This window comes from Staurois parvus, unplaced genomic scaffold, assembly GCF_062004578.1.
Source record: "Staurois parvus isolate SC_StPar_1 unplaced genomic scaffold, SC_StPar_1.0 ptg000292l, whole genome shotgun sequence".
In the NCBI taxonomy this organism is placed as follows: Eukaryota; Metazoa; Chordata; class Amphibia; order Anura; family Ranidae; genus Staurois; species Staurois parvus.
In genome coordinates, this window is record NW_028318088.1 from 4,764,158 (window position 1) to 4,790,395 (window position 26,238).

The 26,238-nt window shown below is 39.3% G+C and overlaps 1 protein-coding gene, 1 long non-coding RNA gene and 1 pseudogene across 3 annotated transcripts in view; 1 reads left to right on the forward strand and 2 right to left on the reverse strand.

The window, feature by feature from the left end:
• Positions 1–26,238, forward strand: part of LOC149458182 (uncharacterized) — a 60,568-nt gene that overhangs the window by 29,960 nt on the left and 4,370 nt on the right. The gene's annotated exons all lie outside the window — the stretch shown is intronic.
• The window catches only part of SLC44A1 (solute carrier family 44 member 1), a 182,359-nt gene continuing 159,547 nt past the window's right edge, over positions 3,427–26,238 (reverse strand). Inside the window, exon 16 of one of the 2 annotated variants that reach the window (XM_089682620.1) lies at positions 3,427–5,197. In XM_089682620.1, coding sequence (XP_089538746.1) covers positions 5,168–5,197 — 30 coding nt within the window. In that variant the 3' untranslated portion in view covers positions 3,427–5,167. Of the gene's footprint in view, positions 5,198–12,257; positions 13,678–26,238 lie in introns of those variants that run through there. The other variant, XM_089682621.1, reaches the window with a different exon arrangement.
• LOC149458184 (uncharacterized) lies at positions 13,691–24,865 on the reverse strand (annotated as a pseudogene).

A 26,238-nucleotide genomic window follows, 5' to 3' on the forward strand; every position in this document is an offset into this window, starting at 1 on the left:
AAAGCTGGGGGGTGGAACAAAAGGACATGCTCAGAGATGGTAGGGGGCGGAGACAAGGGTGACTCAGAAGGGGGGGGGAAATAGTACCTACACCTATTTTCTGAGAAAAAAAAGCATGCATGTCAGGAAAGATGGAGATAAGCTAGAAGGATTTATGTGCATACTTGTTTCACAACAGTGAATAGGAAAGCCTCTGTATTTCCCTTAATGAACGGTTTACATTAAATTCCTGATGCTCTTTTGGAATCTTATAGTGGGACACAATTAAATCAATGCCACTGACAACACCAGTGACACTAATACAGTAATCAGTCACTGTACTATTGACACTGACTGAGAAGGGATTAACATCTAGGGTGATCAAGGGGTTAAATTTGTGCCTACCAATGTATAATGTACAGTATGTATTATATGCTGCTTTTTCTAAGAGGTCTTTGTTCCTCATCCCTGCTTTGCAGGGAGGAAAAACAGTGAGATCGATCCCTCTGTACAGAGCATTGTATTGAATCATTGGCTGGGACTTGCTGACAGACTCACAGCAGGTGTCGTGGGCCGCACATGTGCGCACTGTAAAGCAGGCAGCGTTGTACCAGTAGGTCACTTTGCCTTCACAGGCCGACCATCTGCAATACATTGTGGGCGGGTGGTCCATAAGTGGATAATGCCTCGCTATGATGCTGGCTCTGTTTTTAGATATTCAAAAACAGTACACCTTTTCTTTTTTCCCCACACTTTACTTTTTCTTTAGGCTAATGTGGCTGTCCTTGTTAGGGTATCTCTGTTGCCCTAAAGCACTGCTCTCCTAGGTTTGATGACGAACTAGGGCAATTACAGCTTGTAGACTTTGGGATTGTCCTCCTGATGCTTTGGTTTCTACAAACAATCCAAAATGCAGGCAGGTTAAACTGCTTTTGACCAAATTGTTCTGAATGTGTGGTGGCATTAAGACTGTGTTGAGGATTAAACTGTCTTCTCCTGTGTGGGCAGAGTTTTAATTTGAGTATGAAGATATTTTAGCACTTCAGTATGCTACTATATCCAGGCTTATAAGCTATTGGTGGATCCACCATTAAAGTGAACACATTGCTTATATTTACCATCACCTTGCTCCTGTCACTTACTTTTGCAGCCAGGAGCAGACAAATATGGGTACCCTGTTACTCCCATTCCTCCAAGACAACAGTGCTAGCACTTTGTGTAAGTAACAGGTTGGAAGCTCACACACTTTCAGGAAGCTTTTCACTTCCTGTAGCCAAGAGGATTTAGGTGTGGTTCACACCTATGGAGTTTGCTTTTGATCTGTTTCTGCAATACTTTTTGCGGTGCATTTTTGGTTTTGCAAATGCTTTTTTAAAACGTTTACACTTTTGCTAGTGCATTTTGTATTTTATGCTTTTTTGGGGGGACATTTTGTTGTTGAGCAGATTAAAAACAAAACGTGTCAAAATGTATCAAAAACACACTACATGCTTTCCTGCAGCATTTCCATTGAAGTCTATTGACTTTGAATTTAAGTCCATGTCTCCCGGAAACAGACTCTGAGAACTGGAGAACCCAGATAGAGATTTGGGGCCTCTGTGCCCAAACCAGCATTGACTGCTTCAAACACCCTATCCCATACTCAGAGATGATGTTAATATAACCAGCTCAAAACAACCTGATGCTTAGGTCTCTTGCTGTAATCGGTTTATTAAGATGTGATGTGTTTACCATTGTGTAATTGTTCCATTGTTAATTGAGTCACTTACTGTTTGTCTGTTGGCTAGTCCTCCTGGAGGTTCCTACATGAGATTATGTCATGGTCTGGGTCAGGTTCAGAGACCAGTTGCTATAGCAGTGTAAGGCTTACCTGAAACCAGCAGGTCATCCTGGGAAATGATGCAGGCTCACCTGAGGTGCGGGGTCTAAGCACTAACTGGTTTTCACCAGAGCTCCTAATGGTGGAGATGGATTTGGCTGCGTGATAATACCAGGTCGCAGATCTCAGGATCACCCCACCAGGGAATGAGCAAGCCAGAATCCAATAGCAGATTGAACAGGTTAGGGATCAAGCAGAAGCGGAGTCAGACAACAAGCCAAGGGTCGGTCACAAATGGTAGTGGTAGTAGATGAGGATGAGGCAGAATCGTAGTCCAGGAACAAGCCAAGGGTCAGTAGCGAAGGCATAAACAGCAGCAGGAGAAACAAGCGGGATATTGGCTGGAGAAGGCACAATAATCTGGCAAACAGGAAATGCAGAGACATGGCTTTTATCAGGAAGTTCATGGGAGGAGCAAGGGGTTCAAGATAAACAAGGTCAAGGTAGGATCATCCAAATAATTGGCAAGCAAGCTGTCCAGCATTCCAGGTGGCTCAGCAAGAAGAAACATTGCCTCTCACTGCAGAAGGCCCAGGTTTGAAACCAGGCTCTGACAGATTACTTGTGTCAACTTTACCTTGTTATCTAATCAGTGTGGGATGTTTATCCCAATGTGTAATATTTGTTTTTTTGTTCATGTGGTGACTACCCCTATTTCTGTAGTGTATAAAATTTTTTTGTTAAATAAAGAGTTCCAGTAGCACCTAAGCTAGTGTTGTCTAGTCCTTGGGTGCAATGCCCTGCTATAACACCTTGGTCCTGTGTATCAGTGGCAAGGAAGCAGTTCTCTGATGGAAGCACCCAGACGGGGTGCCAGGGGTTCCATCACAGCATAATTCTGCATTTAACAAAGTCCCTGACCCTTTGCAAAAATGCAGCAGCTGAAAAAAGCATTGATGTGAATGTGTCACATAGGAAACCATGTTAAATGGACTGCAGTGCATTTTTCCAAAATCAGAAAGCACCAAAAACGCATAGGTGTGAACCAGGTCTAGGGGGGCAATGATAAAGAAAGTATAAGGTGCTGGAAAGGCCAGCATTAAATTTGACCTGGCAATTTTCCCTGTAGGGGCAAAGTACATGTTCACCTTAAAAACCTAACAGCAGTCTTTTTTTAGTGTTGGTGAAGTGGTAAAGAGTTTACATTTATATTTTTTGTCTCTGAATGCATTGATTTCTTCTTTCTTTCTGTGCTACCAGGACAAGAAAAGTCGTTGGGGTAGTCAGTTGTCAGAGCAGCAAGAAAAAAAAAAAAAAAAAAGACATACACAAAACACTCTAAGGATTTCTAACCTTTCTCACTCTATTAAATATGCTTTTTTCGTGTCTTCATTGGAGAGATTTCCTGACGGGATGGGAGGGCCAATAGTGACAGACAGCAATACAAACTTAACAGAGGCCTTGAACCTCCCCCTTTCTACACAGCACAAAATAAAACTTTTTGGCTGAAGTTGGCCTTTAGGTCTTATCAGGTATGTACAAAGCAAATGTAAGTAGGAGTTATCACATTTATGTAATTAAAATTCTTACGTTTTTCATATCTGAACATTAACAAAGCAAGTCACAAATTACAGTACAAAAATCTTTTATTACATAAAAAATCTATACATCTGTTAGACTAAAATACAATTGCATCAATACTCTGACAAACAGTTATTTTGCAATAGCAGAAAAGCTTTTTCTTATTAGGCTTCCATATCTTCTCATTTAAAAAGGGAAAAGTTCATTTTCATAAACAATATACAGTTTTCTCTAGTACTGAATTCAGTCTTACACAGTGAGCTTCACTGACGGGAGGACAATGTTAGTGAGTATATAGTTTATTGGAAACAGCTGTAGGCAGTAATTGTGAGCCTCCAAGGGCAAAACAAAGAAATAAATGTGTTTTAACATATTAAATAAGTACATACAAATCAATTATTAATAAACTCAGCAGTTAATCAGTTATGTGGTCACTACTCAAGATTTAAAGGATCTATATAACCATAAGTAAAGAAATTACATTGTATGCATTTATGTCAACAAACTACATAAAACATTAACCTGTGTGGTGAATTCAAACGTTCCAAATAATGAAATTTTGATGAGCAGCCTATTGCTCTTCGTAAGTTGCCAATTGAGGCTTAAGAAGCCAAGAAAATGGCAATTGTTTTTTTTTTAAATGATTATATTGATTAAAGAGAACCCCTAATGCTTATGTTATGTCTATGCAAGATTCTGTTCTGTGAAGTTATATTAACTGCACAGGCTTATTTTTGAAAGGTTTATTTTTACGCCTTACCTAACCACTTCACTACCATGCTATAGCCGAATGACGGCTACAGCGCAGTCATCCAGTTATAGAAGGATGTCATATGACATCATCCCAGAACACGCGCACCGGGCGCTGTCTGTGATCACTGTGTCTTTTGGACACAGCGGATCGCATGACATGGTAAAAGGCCAATCACAGCAGCCTTTTACCACGTGGTCAACTGTGTGCAATCACCATGTAAATACACTTGCCGGTTATTGACAGTACTTGGCAGCGTGAGGAAAGTACTGCTGATAACCTGCAACTGTCAAAGGAGACATCTGCACTGATAATCAAGACATTGATTAGCAGTGCAGCCCCAAAAGTGCTCAACAGTGCTGTCCATTAGTGTCCAACAGTGCTGCCAATCTGTACCCATCAATACCACCAGTCAGTGCTGCCTATCCGTGTCATTTAGTGCTATCTATTAGTGCCCATCATTGCCGCATATCGTTGGAGCATTATCAGTGCCTCCTTATCAACGCCCACCAGTGCAGACTATCAGGGCCCATCAGTGCACCTGTATGCAAAATTTAATAATAGAAACAAAGAAAACCTTTCAGCATGTTCGCTGTTTTTTGTTTACAGTGCAAAAAAATCAAAACCAAGTTGTATTTAAATACCACTAAAATAAAAGTTCTATTCGTGTGAAAAAAAAAATTCATATGGACACAGTGTTGCATGACCACACAATTGTCATTCAAAGTGTGACAGTGCTGAAAGCTGAAAATTGGCCTGGGCAGGAAGGGGGTAAAAGTGCCCGGTAGGCAAGTGGTTAAATAAAAATTGACAGTCAAGGATTAGAGATTAAGGGAAGTTAGTTTATGCCCTTTCAACTGCCTGCCTGCCCTCACATACAGTTTTCTAGTTTCTGTAATTGCATAAGCGTAATGAATGATATAGTTGTATAAAATTGTTTGAGTGTCATTTATGGAGCTCTGTGGACATTGTAATGCACTCCGAGAAAAGAACGAGGGAAGGTCTGTATGCAAGACAAGACTATCAGGAAACAAGTGTCATACTTCAGACGACTCCTGACTCTCAACCTGAAGAGACAGATGCAACACAAGTAAAGATAAATATTGGGCAAACATAACTATTGTACAACAAAGTCTGCACAATGTGTAACTAAATATTTAAGTATGCATATAGTTGTTTAGAGGAATCCATCAAGAGTGAAATATGAGATTCACCCTTTACGATTGTAAAATCAGGTCAATGATGTCAACGTTAAAGCTTAAAAGAAAAAACAGCTCTCATGTTCCTATCCTGAAATGGCATTACATAATGAGGAGTTGACCCTCCATTAGAAAGTATTTCTTACTGTGCTATCTTGATTTAAAGGTCCTCTGTCCACAGTCTTCTGAACATTTTACTTTGCTCATGAATGTTATTAAACATTTTTACTTAAAGCAATCTTCTCTATGCAGAACAAACAGGTTAAGCTAACCTTATGTGCTGCTAGTAAGCACTGGCTGGTGTCTGTAATGGGTGGTTTACAAACTTCCAAATGTCTCTGCTGTGCTAAATCTTTGCCATGTGATTGTCTTTGTGACCAGTTGAGAAGTGCCCACTTTTTGTTGGATTTAATGGAGGTATGCCTATGCTGGAGATTCTAAATAGTTGAAATTTGCATAGGACCTTTTTCAGGGTGTAGCAGAGGCTTTGAATATAGTAACGTATGTCTGCAGGTACCAGATGGGGACTACTGTCAAAAAAATAAGAGTCATCGAACATGTTTGTTCATAGTACATGTACACTTTAAAACCATGTATAAAAAAATTGCTATATACAGTGGCACTCAATAGATCTAGGAATATTCTGTTCAGGATTGTAAGAAGGAAAAAAAATATACTTTCATCATTTTAGACAGTGAACAGCTTAGCATTAGGGAATAGAATTTAGATTTATATGAATTCTTAGACCAACCGATTGCAAGAAGATTATGTTCTACACCATGAAGGGGAAAAAGGTTTGGCCATTCTGAACCGGATATATAAACAGTGGAGGTGATTGCCATAGCAACCAGATGCTTTTATTAATTCCCTGTCCAATCTTATTAAATAATAGCTGAAATCTGCCGGTTGTGTACATCACCTCCACTCTCCTCCAGACTTTATATGTATAAAAAGTCCAGCATTGCTTATGTTTTTGTACATGATCTCATCCTTATTTGCAGATCCATAAAAAAAATTAAAGTCACATAACAAGCAATGTATGGAAGACCAGATTAAAACAATGCAGACATTTAATTGTTCCTGGCATTGCAAATTAGTAAATGCAAGGTTAGTAACGTGAACACATTTCCATCACTCTTGACTTATTTACTGGTCAAAGCCCTACTCCTGGGCTTCTATATACACTTTAGTTTTACTCAGATATTTGCCAGATGATGGGACACACACACACACACTACACTATATAGGACTTCTTTTTCAGCTGGAACTTGGTGGAACTCGGTTCCACCACCTCTGCCTCAGGCTCTCTGCTCACCACTATCACTTGTAGACAGAAGTCCAGCTTCTGTGTTTTCAAGGGACAGCTAGTCTTCCAAAGGCTCCCACAGATCCAATCTCCTGAGCAGCTCACACTTAGTGCAGGATGGAGACAAGGGAGATGCAGGTATCCGTGATGCAGTGCAGATGCCAATAAGGCCACTGGATGTTCTCCCTTAAAGTAAGAGAGGTGGAGCCACCTACAGTGTGCAGGGAGGTACTATAGCCAGCTGGGTGCTTCAGCTTAATACAGCAACAAAAGTAAGACATGGAAGATGGTGGAACTTTTAAGGAGGGGGGAGAAAATGAGGGCAGTGAAGGGGGTTGCATGCAAAGGTCAGACCTGAAGAGGGATGAAAGTGAGATGTGGATGGGGGATGCAGAGGTAAGCAGCTGTAGTAGGCTGAACTCTGCACTCTGTGTGTAGCACACCCCTGAACTCTGCACTATGTATGTAGTGCATCCTTGAACTCTGTGTATAAATCCCCCCCCCACTCTGCACTCTGTACATAATGCACCCCTTGTACTTAATACCCTTTTGAAATCCTCCCACTGTTAGGGAAATTTAACCACACACACTCTTTGATGCAGTTTGGAGGGTTTTGGGTGGTTGCGTTCCTGCACCTATTTTCTGAGAAAAAAAAGGTGTGTGTGTGTGTGTGTGTGTGTGTGTGTGTGTAGATTTTAAAAAAAACCATACATACATAAGCATTTCACATTTCTGTGTGCCTTGCTTTGCAACATCATAGCACTAGGTTTTCTGACTGGTGTACAAGCCACTGGAGGTTGCTCTTTGGAGATAGTGTTGTGCTGAATGAGCAGCTTATCCTGAGTCAGTCTCCCAACAATACCCTCTAGTGAAGTCTTGGTCACCACCAAGAGAAACATAAGGCTGGCAGGCTACAGACTATGCTGCTGGAAACTCTAGCTACTGCCTGTAAATATCACTTCAACTCCTTATTCTAATGGGGACTGTGAAAGCAATGTATTTGCAGTAAAGGTGCTTGGCAAAACATGTTACATATGTAATTAGCAAACTTGGCAACAACATTCTTTAGGAAAGAATGAAACATGTCAAGGCGGCTGTTGCCAGACATAGTGTTTGGCATTAGGACAAGCATATCACCATGCACTCTGCTCATAAGCTAGCACCACTGGATAGTGGCTTCCCTCAGTATTGGATGGGAACCTCCATCATGACAGATAACAGCCATATGTAATCAGGTGCTTCTGTAGATCACCAAACAGGGATGGCAGTAAACTTAGTATTACAAGAATGAAATGAAGAATGTAATAAAAATTCACAGTGTAAGTTAAATATGAAGTATGATGTGGTAGCAGATGATGTAATGTGGTGAGACAAGTTAGATCCTGCTATACAATGGCCATCATGTCATGCCATAGTGATTATTATTACTACATGTGGAATATATTTTGAACGGGGGTGAGAAATGCACTGCTATTTTGAGCTTATTGAATTTAGCATCCATTGATGCCCGTTCTGCACAGGCGCCATATACAGAACACTTTGCCTTGATCTTAATTAATGCAAAGTGTTCTCTGTTGTGAAGAGGTGGAAATCATGACATTAGGGTCCCACTTCACCACCTCATTCATTTATAAAAATGGAAAAATGCAAGGCTTTCTGTGAATGGTGCTCATGCTGAGCACATGTTCCCCCCCTGTTGTTACTATGCAACAGGGCAGCTGTTCGACATGAGACCCAGAAGCCAATGGCAATCACTGTAGTAGCAGTGACTACTATATTGATTCTGTACTTCCACAACAGGTCCGCAGTTGAGGCAAATCCATAGTTACATTGGTCCAAGCTAGACAAGACTAACTATGCAATAAAATCCATACATACGTTTTTTAAATCATCTTTCCAGTTTTGCATCCAAATTGGGATAACACTTACTTCATGCTTCTTACATATTCTTATTCACAGAACAGAACTTTAAAAGTGTGACGGAAAGGGAAAAGGGGCGCTGGGTACTATAATTAACCCCGTTTCTGGTAAATTTCATTATCAGCTGTAAACTAAATGTGCTCAAAGCATTTGCACACTATTCTAACAAAGAGGTTAAAGAGCTCAAGGCTTGGGTGATGCATGGTATGTTAATGCATTTTTACACCAACATGCCCTTAAATATATCCCTTACAAGATATTCTGAACAATACACGCTGTCTGTAGTGTCCTGCTCCAATGAAATACCTAGAAAGAAAATAAATATTTTTTAAATAGTTTTAGTGTATGCTGTGTGAATAGAACCACATAGCAAAATATAATGGGGGTTTCTCAGATTTGTCTGCAGAGATGGAAACACGCTTCAAAACTTGGTTTCAGTGTAGCAAATGCAATGGACATTAAAGCTTAGAACTCCAATTGATCTTATTTAACTAGCTTGCACAATTTGAATTACCTTTAGTCAGTGAACACTTGATGAAGTGCACAGATCACTTTATTGGATTGTCAGTTATCTCATACTGTGTACCTCTAGGCATGCTTCTGAGGTTATGCTTAACTGCAACAGCACAGTAGTTCCAACCCAAACTGTGAATGCAATTAGATCATGGGATTATTTAACAGAGAAAGTGACACTGTTAAATATACCAAAATATCATGAGTTTTAGTTTTTTTGGGGTCACTAAGTTATGAAATTCATAACTATGTGTGCTTTATGTTAAGTTCTTGGTTTCTGCTTCTAAGAGCCCAAACAGACAAGCATCATGTATTTCAGTATACTTTTGTGCAGTTTGGGGTTGGATTTACATCATAAGCATCAAGTCTCATCATAAGCAGTATGGTGTGGGCTAACACAATACATCCCATAATAAAAGTGTGTTTCAGCCCCTAGGTCCCAATTTTTCACAGTTTTAAAGGCACTGCAACAAACTAAGGCAACACAGTTTTTTTTGTGCATGTGCATTGCCTTGGTGTCTTGAAAACACACTAGGAATGGGAAAAATGCTGCCTATCTGATTTTGGTTAGTTCCTGTGCATTGGCCACTCATTCAGAACAAATTGGTTTCCTTAATGCAACGCATCTAAATGGTTTAAACACATGCAAGTCATCAGGAAATAATAACCCTATTGAAATGATTCTGCGCTGTAATAACAAGTGTGGCAAACAAAGCTTGATATGCCCAAACCTAAATCCTTACAATATTGTGAAATTATGTGTTATATTCACTGGGGCTGCATCGTTTCACATTATTGTAAGTCCTCAGGAAATGTATATACTGTATTGGTAATTTAAAATGCAAAATGGAGCAAACACACTTTCACCTTCGTTAGCATGCTTCTCTATGCTTTACAAAAACATCACACTGATGGAATGCATTGGTGATGCTGTGATGTTGCCTTTATAAACAAGTCATGAACATGGCTCCTATGTAAATAGTTTTCAGTTAGTTCTGTAAGAACCACGTCTCCCTTTGGTGTTGCTCACAGGAGACTGCTTGTAACATGGTTTTGCCTTAACACCTGTTGCAGAATATAGCAGTAATTCATACTGATCCTTGAAAGTGTTCAACTATGACCTCCATGTTGCAATGGTCTCCAAACTGGCATAAGGCAAGTGTAATCAAAAACACTTACCTCCTTTTCACTAATCCAGAAGTATTTATGTGTAAAAGAAACCAGTGAGCTTTCATTTCCAATCTACTGTTCCTAAGGCTGCCAGAATTAGCCGTGAGCCCCATTCAAGTTTGAGGGATTTTTCATACAACTGCCCAGCCTAAGAGCAACTAAAAAAGGTGGGGAATGTCTACCAGCTTCCCAATTTTACACATGGGGGTTATTTTACTAAAGGTAAATAGGCTGTTCAATTTGCAATCTTGAGAAGTTCCCCAGAAATTAGTGAATGTGGTAAAATTTCACTTTGCAAAGAATACCCTATCATGTGCAAGGAATAAAAAAACAAAAAAAAAAAAACAGCATTTATTCTTGTACATGATTGGATCATGGAAGTCAGCAGAGCTTCAACTCATTCGCTAAGCTCTGAGGCAAAATCCCTTGTAAAGTGAACAGTCTATATCTGCCTTTAGTAAGTCAACTCCATGGTCTATATATTGGTGAACTGAAGACCATGACAACATGGAGTTGTTCTTTAAATGTATTTAGTATGTCTTCATCATCACAAAAGAAGCTCAATAGCGGATAAAAGGTCTTCCTACCATGGCAATGGAATATGCACAGAAAACCAGACCGCTTGTTATTCAAGTGAAACTGGGACTTTTAATTTTACAGGTATAAAAATCTAGCATGGTGGTACTATATGCGGTAATAAGTGATAAGTGTATCCTATTACGGATAGGCGGTGCAAATGTCGCAAGACCGTTAATCAAGATGGCAGACGAGTGTCCGTGTGTGCATGGAACAGTGTGTGGTGATGACGTTTTTTGTGAACAAATGAGTAAAACCTACAGAAGACCTCAAGCACAGTATGATGATGAGAGGCTCAGCCTCAGTAGGACAATTGAATGCTGTAAACATTTCAAAGTTGGCCGTATGTCCTTCAGTGACAATCCCGACCATGGTGGTTCCCAGCCCAGAGCAGTCATGCCTGTGAACATTCAGCACGTAAAGGCCTGATCCTGGAAAATCAATGCATAACCTGTCATAAAATTGCAGACACATCTTTCTTTGGGAATGGTGAACACAATGATGAAGTGAAACAGGCTGTCCTAGGATGGTTCAGGCGTACTGACAAATCTTTCTGTGCCGAAGCTTTCCAGGCATTAGTTAAAAGCTGGGATAAGTGTATAAATGTAGCAGGAAATGACAAAAAAATAAATGAAGTTTCCACTCCTTGAAATTTGTTCTTTTAATTATATTAACTCCAAAGTCCCAGTTTGACTCGAATGGCCCTGGTACAACATTACAGTCGTGGTAATATGTGATGGCACGCATGGAGATGATGGCATGTGAGAAACTTGATTCCAGGGTAGAAGAGGGAACCTAAACCTGATATCTTGCCTAGTGCCCTGTTTGGTTTATTCTGGTTTGCTTGGGCTCTGAGAGGTGAACTTGCATACTTTTTTTTATGAAATTATCTGAGGTGTAAATCTACTTGTGTACTTCGTAATACATTTTGTAAGATCAAACTGAGAATATAAACCCGCTAATGTATATATTGACTTTGGCTTCATACTTGTCAAACTCATAAAATAGTATGTTGTCTATTACAGTTAAGGAGAGCACATTTTCTATTTAAAAAAAAGAGTCTGTACCCTATGTGTAGATTTCTACTATAATAGAGAAAGATTAGGTATTTTTAAAACATCTGGTCCCAAACAGCTTATATATTGAACATATACAGTATATGTATTCCTATTTACTAGATTTGGGCTATTCAGCTGCCTCATTGGATTGGTGATCATGGTTAAGTCTATAGAAACTTCAAGTTACAGGATGTTCTGTACAACTTTGTCCACAGTTATCCCTTTTTTCTCTTACACTTAACAATTATCTAGGATATTCTCTTCCAATCAAAACTCCTTCAATCAAACTAGACTTCATTAACATGACTGAAACTTCTTCAGCTAATGCATAATAAACTTTCATTCATGGAGTGGCATTTGTTAGTCACATAAAATAAGTATGAGCCAGGATATAGGCCTTTATTTTTAGATTTTCTTTTTCCTACAAAAGTCATTAAAAACAAGAGTATGTAAACAAAGTAAATTTGCAATTGCTAAATAATTGCTTTTGCCACGGGCGAAGAATTGATAACATTGGGAAGCCTCCTTTCTGAATGAGCAATGATTTTGTTTCACTTTCAAAGGAAAGTGACATGGTTATATACATTTCATTAACATATTAGAACATCATTTGTTTGAAGAAAGTACAAACATTCCGCAAAAATAAGACTTACAGACTTTTCAGATATCACAAATACAGACATAAATAAAGGCTTGCCTCATCTAAAGCTTTTTTTTTTTTAAATCCACCTTTATAGAAACAGGCCAACTAAAATTGGCAACATAGTCTCATGTTAAACTTTAACCTTACAAAGAGGTCTTCCCTCAAGTAGTATTGCTAAATGAGCCCTGTAAATATGAGTGTTGGTGCAATGTTAGGACTTTTTAGTTCATGAAAAACTATGAAGCTGCCTAAAGTCCCACAGAATGAACATCATGAACAGTGGATGTCAGCTGTTTTACGTCCCATGTGATGGCATAAGTGTATTCTGCATAGACACTCACCAGCAAGCCAGTTGTCTGGTAAGGTAACAAGCAAGAGGAAATAACCTGAGCTCTGCTGTGAATATCAGTACTAAATTTAAGGAAAAATGCTAACATCTGCAGTCATTTTAAGAGCAGAAAGTATAGGGATAAAACAGCAGGCAAATCACTTTCAGAACTGGAGCAAATGGTAGTGATTTTGTCTTTTATAATGACAACATAAAACACTTTTGTCTAGTTGTGTAAACATCTGTCATTTTTTATAACCTGTACCATAATTTTTACTGACATTACATTGACATTTAGTGCAAAATTGGGGATAGTACTGTAGTGTCAGAGGTCATTGAGAGGGGGTTCAAAAGTATAACAGAAAATATATAGATCTACATTTGTTCCCTTGTATTTATCATATTGTTTTAACAAATTTGTAAACCAAAATTAAAAAAAAAAACAAACAAAAAAAAAAAAAACTTATGTCCTCCCATAGATTCTTTACATGTAACAAAAATATCACAGAAGAAGCGCAAGAGGTGTAAAATCTGCTTCTTGTGTATTAAAGCATCAAACCTAATTTGAGGAAAAGAAGGAGAATATAGCAGGAAGATTTTATTTCCCCTTAGTGGAAATAACTAGATCTTTCACACGCTGTACACCTAACACAAAAAGGTATAGCATTGATGCTGCTTGCAGCAACCCAGAAGAGACGGAGCAAAATATATACGTATATAGAAACAGGAAGTTTTTTTAACCCTGCTTATATTTTGGCTGATCGTTTTTAATTTGGAATGTCAATAGGGTCCAGTATTGCTGGGCTAGTTTCAAGCTGAACTTGTTCCCGAGGCCTAGAAAACAAAGTCATACAGGATGATCTTAGATTTAATTCAGTACAGACAACACAAACAGAAAGCACAGCACTTTGCAGTAAGTAGAAAGGCACATATAGTGCTCAGTATAAATGAGTACACCCCAACAGATTTGTCAGAAAACCTTTACTTTTCTTTCAGAATCAACATTTTCTATGAGATATTATACTACAAAATACTCCCAAATGAGGACGATTGATTGCAAATAAGATTTGTTAATTTGCACACACAAAAAAGTATTTTTCTTAATAAATTCATTCAAGACCATGTTGCAAAAATGAATACATCCCACTGAAAGTCTTAGGAGCAAAGCTACATTTTAGACAAAGTCCTAATTAACAAGAATTTAACTACAAGTGAGTTTAATTATTCAGTAAACAGATGTCCAGCAGACAGTTGATTATAAAAGGGTGTTACTTAAAGAAAACCCTTCCCATTTCATGCTGTCAGCATTGGCACCACATGGAAGAGAAATGTCACAAGGCCTGAGAAAGAAAATAATTTCATTACAAAAAGAAAGGTGAAGGCTACAAGAAAATCAGCAAAGTATTCCAGTCAGAATACTGTAGGAAAAGTGATACAGAAATTTAACAAAAATGGAAGTGCAACCATCTCACTGAGACGTCCAGGCTGTCCATGGCAGTTAACACCTTGACAGGAGAGTCTTCTGATGAGAAGGGTTGAAGAAAATCGCCATGCAAGTTCACTGCAGTTAGCTAAAGAATTAGAAAGCCAAACTGGGGTGATTATTTCTCATTACACAATTTGGCGTACACTGTAGAGGAATGGCATGTATGCTTGTCGTTCAAAAAGAAAGCCTCTCCTGAAGTCCATGCACAAAAAAGACCTAGAATTTGCCATGGCAAATGCTGAAAAAGAAGAAGACTACTGGGACCTTGTACTTTGGAGTGATGAGACCAAGATAAATGTTTCTGGAATGGATGGCTTCAAAACTGTATGGCGTCGTAAAGGTGAGGAGTACAAAGAAAAATTAATGGTGCCTATAGTAAAACATGGTGGTGGCAGTGTCCTTCTGTGGGGCTGCATGAGTGCTGCTTGTGTCGGGAACTGCATTTCATTGATGGTATCATGAATTCACAGATGTACTGCAATATATTGAAAGAGAAGATGCTACCATCACTCCATGCCCTTGGTCGTCGTAAACTTTTCCAGCAAGACAATGACTGAAAAAACACATCTAAGGCCACTGTTGCATTTCTGAAGAAGAACAGTGATTCGATGGCCGAGTATGTCTCTTGATCTGAACCTAATCGAACATCTATGGGGAGTTCTGAAGAGACAAAAGAGATCGTTCTTGAAGAATGGAAAAAGATAGTTGTTGTAATATGTTGCCAAATTATTCATTCCATGCCTAGAAGAATTTGCGCTGTCTTTACAAATTATAGAGGTCATACAAAATACTAGATGTAGTAGTGTTTGTTGTGGGGTGTATTCATTTTTGGGTCAACTAATTTGAGTAAAACTGAAGATTTTGTAATCCAAGTTATATTATTAACCTTACTTTCATGCAATGAGCTAAACAAATGTTCTATAAAACTCGGTTTTGTCACAATTTTGGAAATTGTTCTTGTGTTCATTGAGGCATTGATTAAAGACTTACTTTTCTAAAGGGGTGTACTCATTTATGCTGAGCACTGTATATAGGATTTGCTGAATTAAAATTCATTAACATTTCCACAATATAATGTCTGTACTTTGTAGTATGCCTATTTTTTTTAAGGAACCGGAAAGTGATAAAGTGTTTCTTTTTGCATTATTATCAGATTGAATAACCTACTGTTTCACATACAGAATACCTTGCCTGCACCCTACCAAACAATAATGCATATAAAGAGTCTACTGGAAAACAAAAAAACATAGCTATCATATGAAAATGACCAGCATGCTCTGCATGATGGATTGCAGATATGGACAAGGCTGCCGGTCATATTTGTTGGGCAAGAGAAAGGTGTGGGCTGCAGATAGAGGTGGGCCAGAACTCAAACATAGACGTTGTGGTGAATATTTGCATAACAGCTCTCCAAGTCTTTTGAACCCTGGAGTCCTGTAAAGATGCCAGTAGTCTTCTTGAGGGGGCCTGTTATATAAATCTATAACCATTTTGCACATGAAAATGTAAACTAACTCATAAAACCCTCCCCACACCCCAAGTCCCCTCTGCACTCACCTCCTTGGATGGATTATCTTTCACTGCCCATAATGTAGCAGTGTGGATGGAGCAGTTCAGGCATTTGAAAACCACATTCTTTTGCACCCTTCTTTCTTGCAATACAGCAGAATAGCTCGGAGCAATTCTCAGTGGTCAGCATGGTAACGTGCCAGCTTTGTTCAATGCCCGCTCACCATTGCCAGCATTATGACACAGCCTTTGGGCTGTGTACTGCATTTTTCGGTTGCCCAGACCATTATACTAGCTGCGTGGGCAGCAAATGATAATCAAGGAAGGGGTTAGGTGCAGAGGAGACTAGGATTGTGGGGAAGGTGTGCAAGTTTGTTCACGGTTTCATTTTTGTAGAACAGGTGAACTCTTTAAAGGTGCAGTAATTTTGCAGGGATTTTGTTCCGCTCAGAAAAGGTATCCCTCTCGCACCGCCTGTTAGCAGCGGATGTACAGTTGTAGTGCAAAGTGGGAGTATGTACATAGAGGGGACTTGTACTGGGCTCCATCGGTCCCAGCAGACTAAGTTCCAAGCACTGTGCACACAGGTAACACAAGAGGGACACGGAGCTGCTGTTAAATCACTGCTTTGGAGGAGGAGGAGAGGTGTGGTCTTTGCTCTGTGTTCCTCTCACGTTGCCTGTGTGCACAGTGCTTGGAACGCTGCAAGTACAGATGTAGTATGAAGCATGTATGTAGAAGGGACTCCTACAGGGCTCCATAGGTCCCAGCAGCACAGAGGGAACATATAGGATAGGGAGAGTGTCAGCGCGGCTGGAGGTGTATTGCAAAAATAGGAGGAAAAACAGCTGATGCATGCAAGTAAAATTTTATATATCAAACAAAATACTTAAATACCCACGCTTCCGTGACAAAACATATATAATAAAAAAAAATCATATACTGTAAAAAAAAATATGAAAAAATTACTAATATATACAGTCATGGCCGAAATTGTTGGCACCCTTGATATTTCTCCAGGAAATCATGTATTTCTCACGAAACGTATTGCATTAACACATGTTTTGCTATACACATGTTTATTCCCTTTGTGTGTATTGGGACAAAACAAAAAAAGGGAGGAAAGAAAGCAAATTCGACATAATGTCACACAAACCTCCAAAAATGGGCTGGACAAAAGTATTGGCACCCTTTCACAACTGCGGATAAATAAGAATGTTACAAGCATGTGATGCTCCTGTAAACTCACCTGGGGCAAGTAACAGGTGTGGGCAATATAGAAATCACACCTGAAAGCAGATAAAAAGGAGAGACGTTCACTTAACCTTTGCATTGTGTGTCTGTCTGTGCCACACTAAGCATGGACAACAGAAAGAGGAGACGAGAACTGTCTGAGGACCTGAGAACCAAAATTGTGGCAAAATATCAACAATCTCAAGGTTACAAGTCCATCTCCAGAGAACTAGATTTGCCTTTGTCCACAGTGCGCAACATTATCAAGAAGTTTGCAACCCATGGCACTGTAGCTAATCTCCCTGGTCGTGGACGGATGAGGAAAATTGATGAAAGATTGCAACGCAGAATAGTCCGGATGGTGGATAAGCAGCCCCAAACATGTTCCAAAGACATTCAAGCTGTCCTGCAGGCTCAGGGAGCATCAGTGTCAGCGCGAACTATCCGTCGACATTTAAATGAAATGAAACGCTATGGCAGGAGACCCAGGAGGACCCCACTGCTGACACAGAGACATAAAAAAGCAAGACTACAGTTTGCCAAAATGTACTTGAGTAAGCCAAAAGCCTTCTGGGAAAACGTCTTGTGGACAGATGAGACCAAGATAGAGCTTTTCGGTAAAGCACATCATTCTACTGTTTACCGAAAACGGAATGAGGCCTACAAAGAACAAAACACAGTACCTACGGTAAAATATGGTGGAGGTTCAATGATGTTTTGGGGTTGTTTTGCTGCCTCTGGCACTGGGTGCCTTGACTGTGTGCAAGGCATCATGAAATCTGAGGATTACCAAAGGATTTTGGGTCGCACTGTAGGGCCCAGTGTCAGAAAGCTGGGTTTGCGTCCAAGATCCTGGGTCTTCCAGCAGGACAATGACCCCAAACATACGTCAAAAAGCACTCAGAAATGGATGGCAAAGAAGCGCTGGAGAGTTCTGAAGTGGCCAGCAATGAGCCCAGATCTAAATCCCATTGAACACCTGTGGAGAGATCTTAAAATTGCTGTTGGGAAAAGGTGTCCTTCCAATAAGAGAGACCTGGAGCTGTTTGCAAAGGAAGAGTGGTCCAAAATTCCGGGTGAGAGGTGTCAGAAGCTTATTGATGGTTATAGGAAGCGACTGATTTCAGTTATGTTTTCCAAAGGGTGTGCAACCAAATATTAAGTTAAGGGTGCCAATACTTTTGTCCAGCCCATTTTTGGGGTTTTGTGTGACATTATGTCATATTTGCTTTTCTGCCTCTGTTTTATATTTGTTCCAATACATACAAAGGGAATAAACATGTGTATAGCAAAACATGTGTTAATGCAATACCTTTTTTGTGTGAAATACTTGATTTTCAGGAAAAATATCAAGGGTGCCAACAATTTCGGCCATGACTGTATGATGCTGCTGTTCATAAAGTGAAAAACACCTTAAATAATGTTCAATAGTACAGCGCAAACAATAATTATAAATGTGAAAAGATCAAAAGTCCCAAACGGTGCTTCAGTGAAAAAAATATTCTGTTATATCCAAACCAAAGTGTTCTGTAAATGGTGTCACCCCACAGTACTTCACAATCACCACCTAATACACTCTGGTTTCCTCCCACACTCCAAAGATATGCTGGTAGGTTAATTGGATCCTCTCTAAATTGGCCCTAATATGTGTATGTATGAATGTGAGTTAGGGACCTTAGATTGTACACCCCTTGAGGGTTAGGGACTGATGTGAATGTACAATATATATATATATATATATATATATATATATATGTGTGTGTGTGTGTGTAAAGCGCTGCGTAAATTGACAGCGCTATCTAAGTACCTGAAATAAATCCAATGATTTGGAGGAGTGTCTCAATACTTTTGGCAATATAGTGTGTGTAAACTGGTTTAGAGGCACTCTTGGGTTTTGCAGAGGAGGCTCCTCTTCTGCAAGACCCGTGAGTGCCTCTAAACCCATTTTGGATTTATATGGATTTCTTTGTGGATGAGCACCTGGGCATTTATCTCAAACAGAGTGCCGTGGCTACCTTTGGAGATATCTCTCTTGCTTTTTTTTTTTTTTTTAATATACAAAATGTGTCCTCTGACACAATTCCATATTGTTCCAGTGAATTTTAAGCCAATTTTTATTATAAAATATTTATTATTAAAAAAAAAAGATGTTTGTGAAAGTTAAGGCAGATAGTTTTGCTCCCATAATTATGTTAATTGTAAAAATTAGTATTTTTATTTCCATCTATCACCAATTTATACAAATTACATTAGAAGGGAATGTTGTTCGTGATGCAAGTAATCTTGACCTTCATAAGGATTTTGGTTTTCTGGGCTTACATGTAATGCCCCTTTAAAATATTTGGTCTTCTGGTATGTTTTGTTTTTTTTTTAAGTTTTGCTTTATACAGCTCTCCTACTCCTGGGTTACAGTTCTGAGTTTTTTTTTTTAATGTTTACAGAAGCACAGGGTGTTCCTTGCTGTCAATGTCTGCGCTGGCACTGAATCCCTTGATCTTCGCAATCCACCAAGATGACAACATTAAAAGGTTATATGAAAGAAGATGCAGAATTTAAAATGCGCCTATACTGAGCATATCCTTATTTTGCAACCTCCAATATGCCACCGCAATTCCAAATCTCTGCGTTTATTAGAAAAATGTACATACTTTCTCAAATTAACTATTAACTTTCTGGTTAGAGCATCCAAATTATTACAAATTAACATTTACTTTAATTGGTGCTCAACCCAGATTCCCTACCTAGGCATTCATTTAACCTCTATGTACTCATCTCCCTTTGATACCAATTATTCTCAGTTATTGAGAAAATTAAAATCCCTTTTGAGAGAATGGTCCACTTATAAAATATCCTGGCTGAGTAAAGTAATTGCTTGTAAAGTGGTAGTTCTGCCTAAAATTCAAATTTTCTCTAGAGCCTTAACCGAAAATGCTGAATGAAAGGTTTGGCAGCAGTGACAATCACAGATGAATATGTTTATCTACTTTTCAGCTTACACATACTGTTCTATGGCTTCTCTTTGAAGCCAAAACTGTACAAACTAAAAGCTCTAAATAAAAATGTATTGCAGGCTAAATGTTTGTGCAATTATTTTAAAAATACATGTACATACTGCACACAAACACCACATACAGTATACATTTACTGTATGTACACTATGTAACCTTGGTCTCCTACTTAAAAACCTTTAAAAAAAAAAAAAAAAACACCAGTGTGACCTGCAGTTTAAGGGTCCATGCACATTGGCTTAAAAAACAGCAGTGCTCTTGGCAGAAAACCCCCCCGCTAATTTTGAGTGTTTTTCGTACCAACGTTCAGCAGCATTTAGGAGTGTTTAGCAATTGTTTTCTGCCAGAAAACCGATCTCTAAAAAGTAAAATAGAAGGTTTTTTTTTTCAGAGCCTAAAATATTCCTCTAAATTACCTAATGTTCATGGGCACATAGGATAACATTAGTTGCTTCTACAGGCAAAACACTAAACTTCTCTAGAAGCAGCATTTTTTTTTTTTTAAGCCAGTGTGCATGGACCCTAACTAAGGCTTAGGTTTCTCAGATTTTCTCGCAAAGGATGGGGATTACCCATTCGGGTGAACTATTTGAAATTACATTGCTAATTGCAACCACAGAGGGGTATGCTTTGCATGTATGCAGTTGAATAACCCCAAGATAATATACATGCCTGTCAGTTATACATAATATAGTGTTGCAAAGTCTAATTCTTAGCATTAAAAAAATGTGGTTACATTCAAAAAATTAACCAGTTCCGACATGACGCAGCAGCTGCTTTTTTGTTGAAATTGCAGGCACTGCTGTCATATTGACAGCTAGGTCCGGTTTATGCCTCAAGAGACCTAACAGCAGCAACTGCATGAACACATACGGCATATATTGAAAGGAGTGTCAGTTTAAGCAGTCTTGTAATTTAAAAATAAAAGTCTATAATTCTTTAAACAGCAAACTGTCCCCAAAAAAGTTTGAAAAAAAACTTAAATGGAAAAACAGACAGACAGTGGCACTGTGAACCTTGAGGAGGGTCAATGCTAGATGCTGCACATAACCCAACAAACGCAACCTCCTCGAGGGAATGGGTTCAGGTAGGGATGGGAGGGACTCGTACTCTAAAGTTGCCTTCTTCCAATGCTTCTACCCTTAACCACCCAGCCAGGTGGAAGAGGATGGAGGAGTCCCTTAGAGGCACCACCTTGTGAACAAAACAGAAGTAAGTTGGCAAGGGATACATGGCAGGTCACCATACCTGGGTATCGATATCTGGGGCTGGATGTTTAGCGATTCCAAACAGAAGATCTTGCAGCATGAGAAATAGGAACAAGTTCTTGGCTGGGGTTCCCTATCATCAGACTAAATGAGAACTGACTCACATGAGAGTGTAGGGGGAGCATTATGCATGCTCCTGAGAAATGGGCAGCACGCAATCTCAAAGTTGGCATTGTCCTAATTGGTGATCATCAAGGAATTAGAGATGCCGGAAGATGTCTAGGTAAAGTTTGTAGAGTAAAATCACATAAAAAACATATATAGTAAGATGGGCAGGCAAACGCCGGGGCACCTAGAGACCACATGTGGAAGGGGGAAAAATAAAAGCACAAAAATGGGAATACTGGCAACAGGGGCCTAAAACCTTTTCTAGAACTAGGTTGGTGAAAGGAGTTGTACAAAGGCCAGTTTATTTTGAGGAGGCAAGAGTAGAAGGACTTACGGACTTGTAAAATAGGTAGCCTGTGATCCTGAGTAAAAGAGAGGATCCGTGTAATAGAGCCAACCTCCATGCATAGTAAGGTGTTCAGTTCCAGTAACCTGCCAGGGAAATGCTCTTGCAAGATACAACTGAAGGGGTGCCAATGGCAGTTCATGAACATGGAGGTAGTAATAGACTAAATGTCATGCGGAAGAGAATGTAAATATTATAATATGAGAATTAGACTCAGAGATACCGAGCACCACAAGGTCGGAAGAAGGAACCCAAGAAAGGTTAAGTTTCAATTACAGAGGGAAGAGATAGAAGCCTGCATTGGCCCAATCAGAGATTTGACTCAGGAGCTTTTTTGAAACAAAAAGGTCCCCAAGGCATCCTGGGACATGAAGGATCAGGGTTTGATTAAGGGTCTAATGATATAGCACCAGAAGTTTTGGTAAGTTGTTTATGCAATGTAAAAACTGTAAAACTAAGTGTGGAGAAATGGGGAATAAGACCCATCACATTGCAGTTCCTCTTAAAGTATATGTGAACCCACAGCATGTTCAGTTTCAAATAGAAATGAAAAGCAAAACATTTGTGTATACATATAAAAAACATTATAAATACCTTTTTTCTCCCTTTTCATAAAAGTGACCACATTCCCTTTGTTCTCAGCTACATAAGGAGCTCAGAGAGCTGGGAGAGAAGAAGCAGCAGAACACTGATGTTCCCAGTGAAAGGCTGTGCAGGGTGAGGGGTGTGTTAGTCTGGTCATTGGAGGAGAGCAGACCAAGTTGCCAGCACAGCTAGAGAACTGACCATCAGTGCGGTCAGTTTTTAATAGGGAAGCAGAAAGGCTGGCAGGGACATCAGGGATTTCACACAAAGGATGAAATACAAAAAGAGAACATGATACTTTTTCATACAAGTACATGGTACAACAGGCACATATCAGCAATATGAAATTGTGGGTTGACATATTCTTTAAAAAGGCAGAAAATTGCTAACAAGAGGAGATATAGTGGCAGGTCTACAGAAGCCATGCTGCTGCTGTAGATTTTGTGACAAGTCAATAGGAGACCTGCCAGGAAGTTGGTAACTGCAGTAATTAGATTATTTTAGCAGCAGGACAGAACTTGCATGGCAAGTGTCCTATTACCTGACAGCAGCAGCATATACAGTATCTCACAGAAATGAGTACACCCCTCACATCTTTGTAAATATTCTATCTTTTCATGTGACAACACTGACACTTTGCTATAATGTAAAGTAGTGAGTGTACAGCTTGTATAACAGTGTAAATTTGCTGTCTCCTAAAAATAACTCAACACACAGCTATTAATGTCTAAACCGCTGGCAACAAAAGTGAGTACACCCCTAAGTGAAAATGACCAAATCGGGCCCAATTAGTCATTTTCCCTCCCCGATATCATGTGACTCGTTAGTGTTACAAGGTCTCAGGTGTGAATGGGAAGCAGGTGTGTTAAATATGATGCTAATCGCTCTCACTCTCTCATACTGGTCACTGGAAATTCAACATGGCACCTCATGGCAAGAGAACTCTGAGGATCTGAAAAAAAGAATTGTTGCTCTACATAAAGATGGGGTAGGCTATAGGAAGATTGCCAAGACCCTGAAACTGAGCTGCAGCATGTTGGCCAAGACCATACAGTGGTTTAACAGGACAGGTTCCACTCAGAATAGGCCTCGCCATGGTCGACCAAAGAATCTGAGTGCACGTGCTCAGCGTCATATCCAGACATTGTCTTTGGGAAATAGACGTATGAGTGCTGCCAGCATTGCTGCAGAGGTTGAAGGGGTGGGGGGTCAGCCTGTCAGTGCTCAGACCATAAGCCGCACACTGCATCAAATTGGTCTGCATGTCTGTCATCCCAGAAGGAAGCCTCTTCTAAAGATGATGCACAAGAAAGCCTGCAAAGAGTTTGCTGAAGACAAGACTAAGGACATGGATTACTGGAACCATGTCCTGTGGTCTGGTGAGACCAAGATAAACATATTTGGTTCAGATGGTGTCAAGCGTGTGTGGCAGCAACCAGGCGAGGAGTACAAAGACAAGTGTGTCTTGCCTACAGTCAGGCATGGTGGTGGGAGTGTTATGGTCTGGGGCTGCATGAGTGCTGCTGGCACTGGGGAGCTACAGTTCATTGATGGAACCATGAATGCCAACATTTACTGTGACATACTGAAACAGAGCATGATCCCCTCCCTCGGAGACTGAGCCGCAAGGCAGTATTCCAACATAACGACTCCAAACTCACCTCTAAGACGACCACTGCCTTGCAAAAGAAGCTGAGGGTAAAGGTGATGGACTGGCCAAGCATGTCTCCAAACCCTATTGAGCATCTATGGGGTATTATCAAATGGAAGGTGGAGGAGAGCATGGTCTCTAACATCCACCAGCTTTGTGATGTTGTCATGGGGGAGTGGAAGAGGACTCCAGTAGCAACCTGTGAAGCTCTGATGAACTCCATGCCCAAGAGGGTTAAGGCAGTGCTAGAAAATAATGGTGGCTACACAAAAAATTGACACTTTGGGCCCAATTTGGACATTTTCACGTAGGGGTGTACTCACGTTTGTTGCCAGCGGCTTAGACATTAATGGCTGTGTATTGAATTATTTTCAGGGGACAGCAAATTTACACTGTTATACAAGCTGTACACTCACTACTTTACATTGTAGCAGAGTGTCATTTCTTTAGTGTTGTCACATGAAAAGATATAATAAAATATTTACAAAAATGTGAGGGGTGTACTCACTTCTGTGAGATACTGTAACCTATGGTGTAAGAATCAAGTCTTGTGTCATGTACTGTACCATTAAGATATAATTTTTGCAAGACAATATTACCAAAAGTCTCCAAATGTCTCCAAACTTCACCTTGTATGTCTCAAAAACAGTATATGTATTACTTTATCATTACTTATGATATCAAAGTTTTTATTGAATCAATAAGCCCATAGTTTAAGTTTTTAAAGAGCTCCTCTCAGTAGAGGTAATGCACATTTCTTACCAATAGTGTATTCAATGCACCAGCTGCATCTCGCTCTACTGCTTCTTGGAAAGTGCTTTCTGCCATCTAGGTGGCAGCAATGTGGACTAGCACTTTTTACCAATTAGTAGATACAGCGATTAGGCAGGTGAAGTTAAATGCAAAGCTCAGTTTTTTGTTTTTTTTTACCCAGTCAGCCTTAGGCACTCCCCAAGTACCTTCACAGTCTCTCTATTGGTTAGTGAGGCCACCGGTCACAGTATAGGTGGTTTTATACATTAATTTCATTTTTTCCTTTCCCATTTCTATTTTTTACTTTTGCTTTCATTCATTTTGATGTGTTGTTGTTTACAGCAGCTACAGTATTAATGAATGTTTTCTGTTTGTCTCATCGTCTTACTTGATTTCACCTGATGATGGCAGGTCTGCTAAGATATGTACTGCACGTGTGTTTGGGTGATGGTCACTTTTGTAAGCAATGAATAAGTGCTAGATTAGCGTTAAACACATTAGCTTGTGTGTTTTCTTTTTTTATGATTTGTACAATAAAGGCAAATTCAGAAGTGTGGCCAACCAGATCTTTTCCTTTTCCACAGTAAAGGACCAATAGAGAAGAATGAGAGACACAATTTTATTTTTTATTCTTTTTTTTTTTTACAGGAAATATTGAGCTTTGCATATGTAATTTATCTGCCCATACCTCTACATCTACTGATTCTTTTGACATGTGGTTTTCTCTGAAAGTATACATTTTTTTTGCACCATATGCTCAGCTTGAAATACACAAGTTTTTGATAGGTTCATCTTTATGTGTTATTTCAATTCCTTTCTGCACCAGCAATCCTGTCAAGAAACCCTTCCCACTCCAGTCAAAAAACCTGTTTTGAATTTTAATTGGAACTTTTCAAGACTAACTTTTTATACATTCAAAATAATACCATAATTAATATGATCAAACTGGACATGCCACTGAAAGATTGTTTCTGCAGTTATTAAAATGCTGAAAGGAGAATTACAAAGTGCCATCCTGAAATGGCTCTCCCTTTATTCATAGTTTCCCTCCTGCTGGCCCATCTCCTGCTGTTGTGAAAACACTGTCTTCTACAATGGACTTGCTGTAATAATATTTGATGTCTTTTTCAGTGGAATGGCCCATATTTATTTATGGTTGGTCTTTGTTAGAATATTCTAAGACATGCCAGTCAAACTGGATGCTATTAAAATTCTTCTTCGCTGTAATTGGGAAATCAAAGCTTTTCATGTATACCTTATATTTGGATTATGATTTTTATATTCTATAGAAATGTAAGCCATAGCCAGATTTTTTTGTACTGCATAATACAACAAAAACATGCAGCATGTTAGTGGATTAATGAGCAATGCAAAAGATCAATAAAGTCTATACAATTCTGGGATACAATATCAGATTTCTTCATTCTAAAAGGCAATGCCATGTGAGC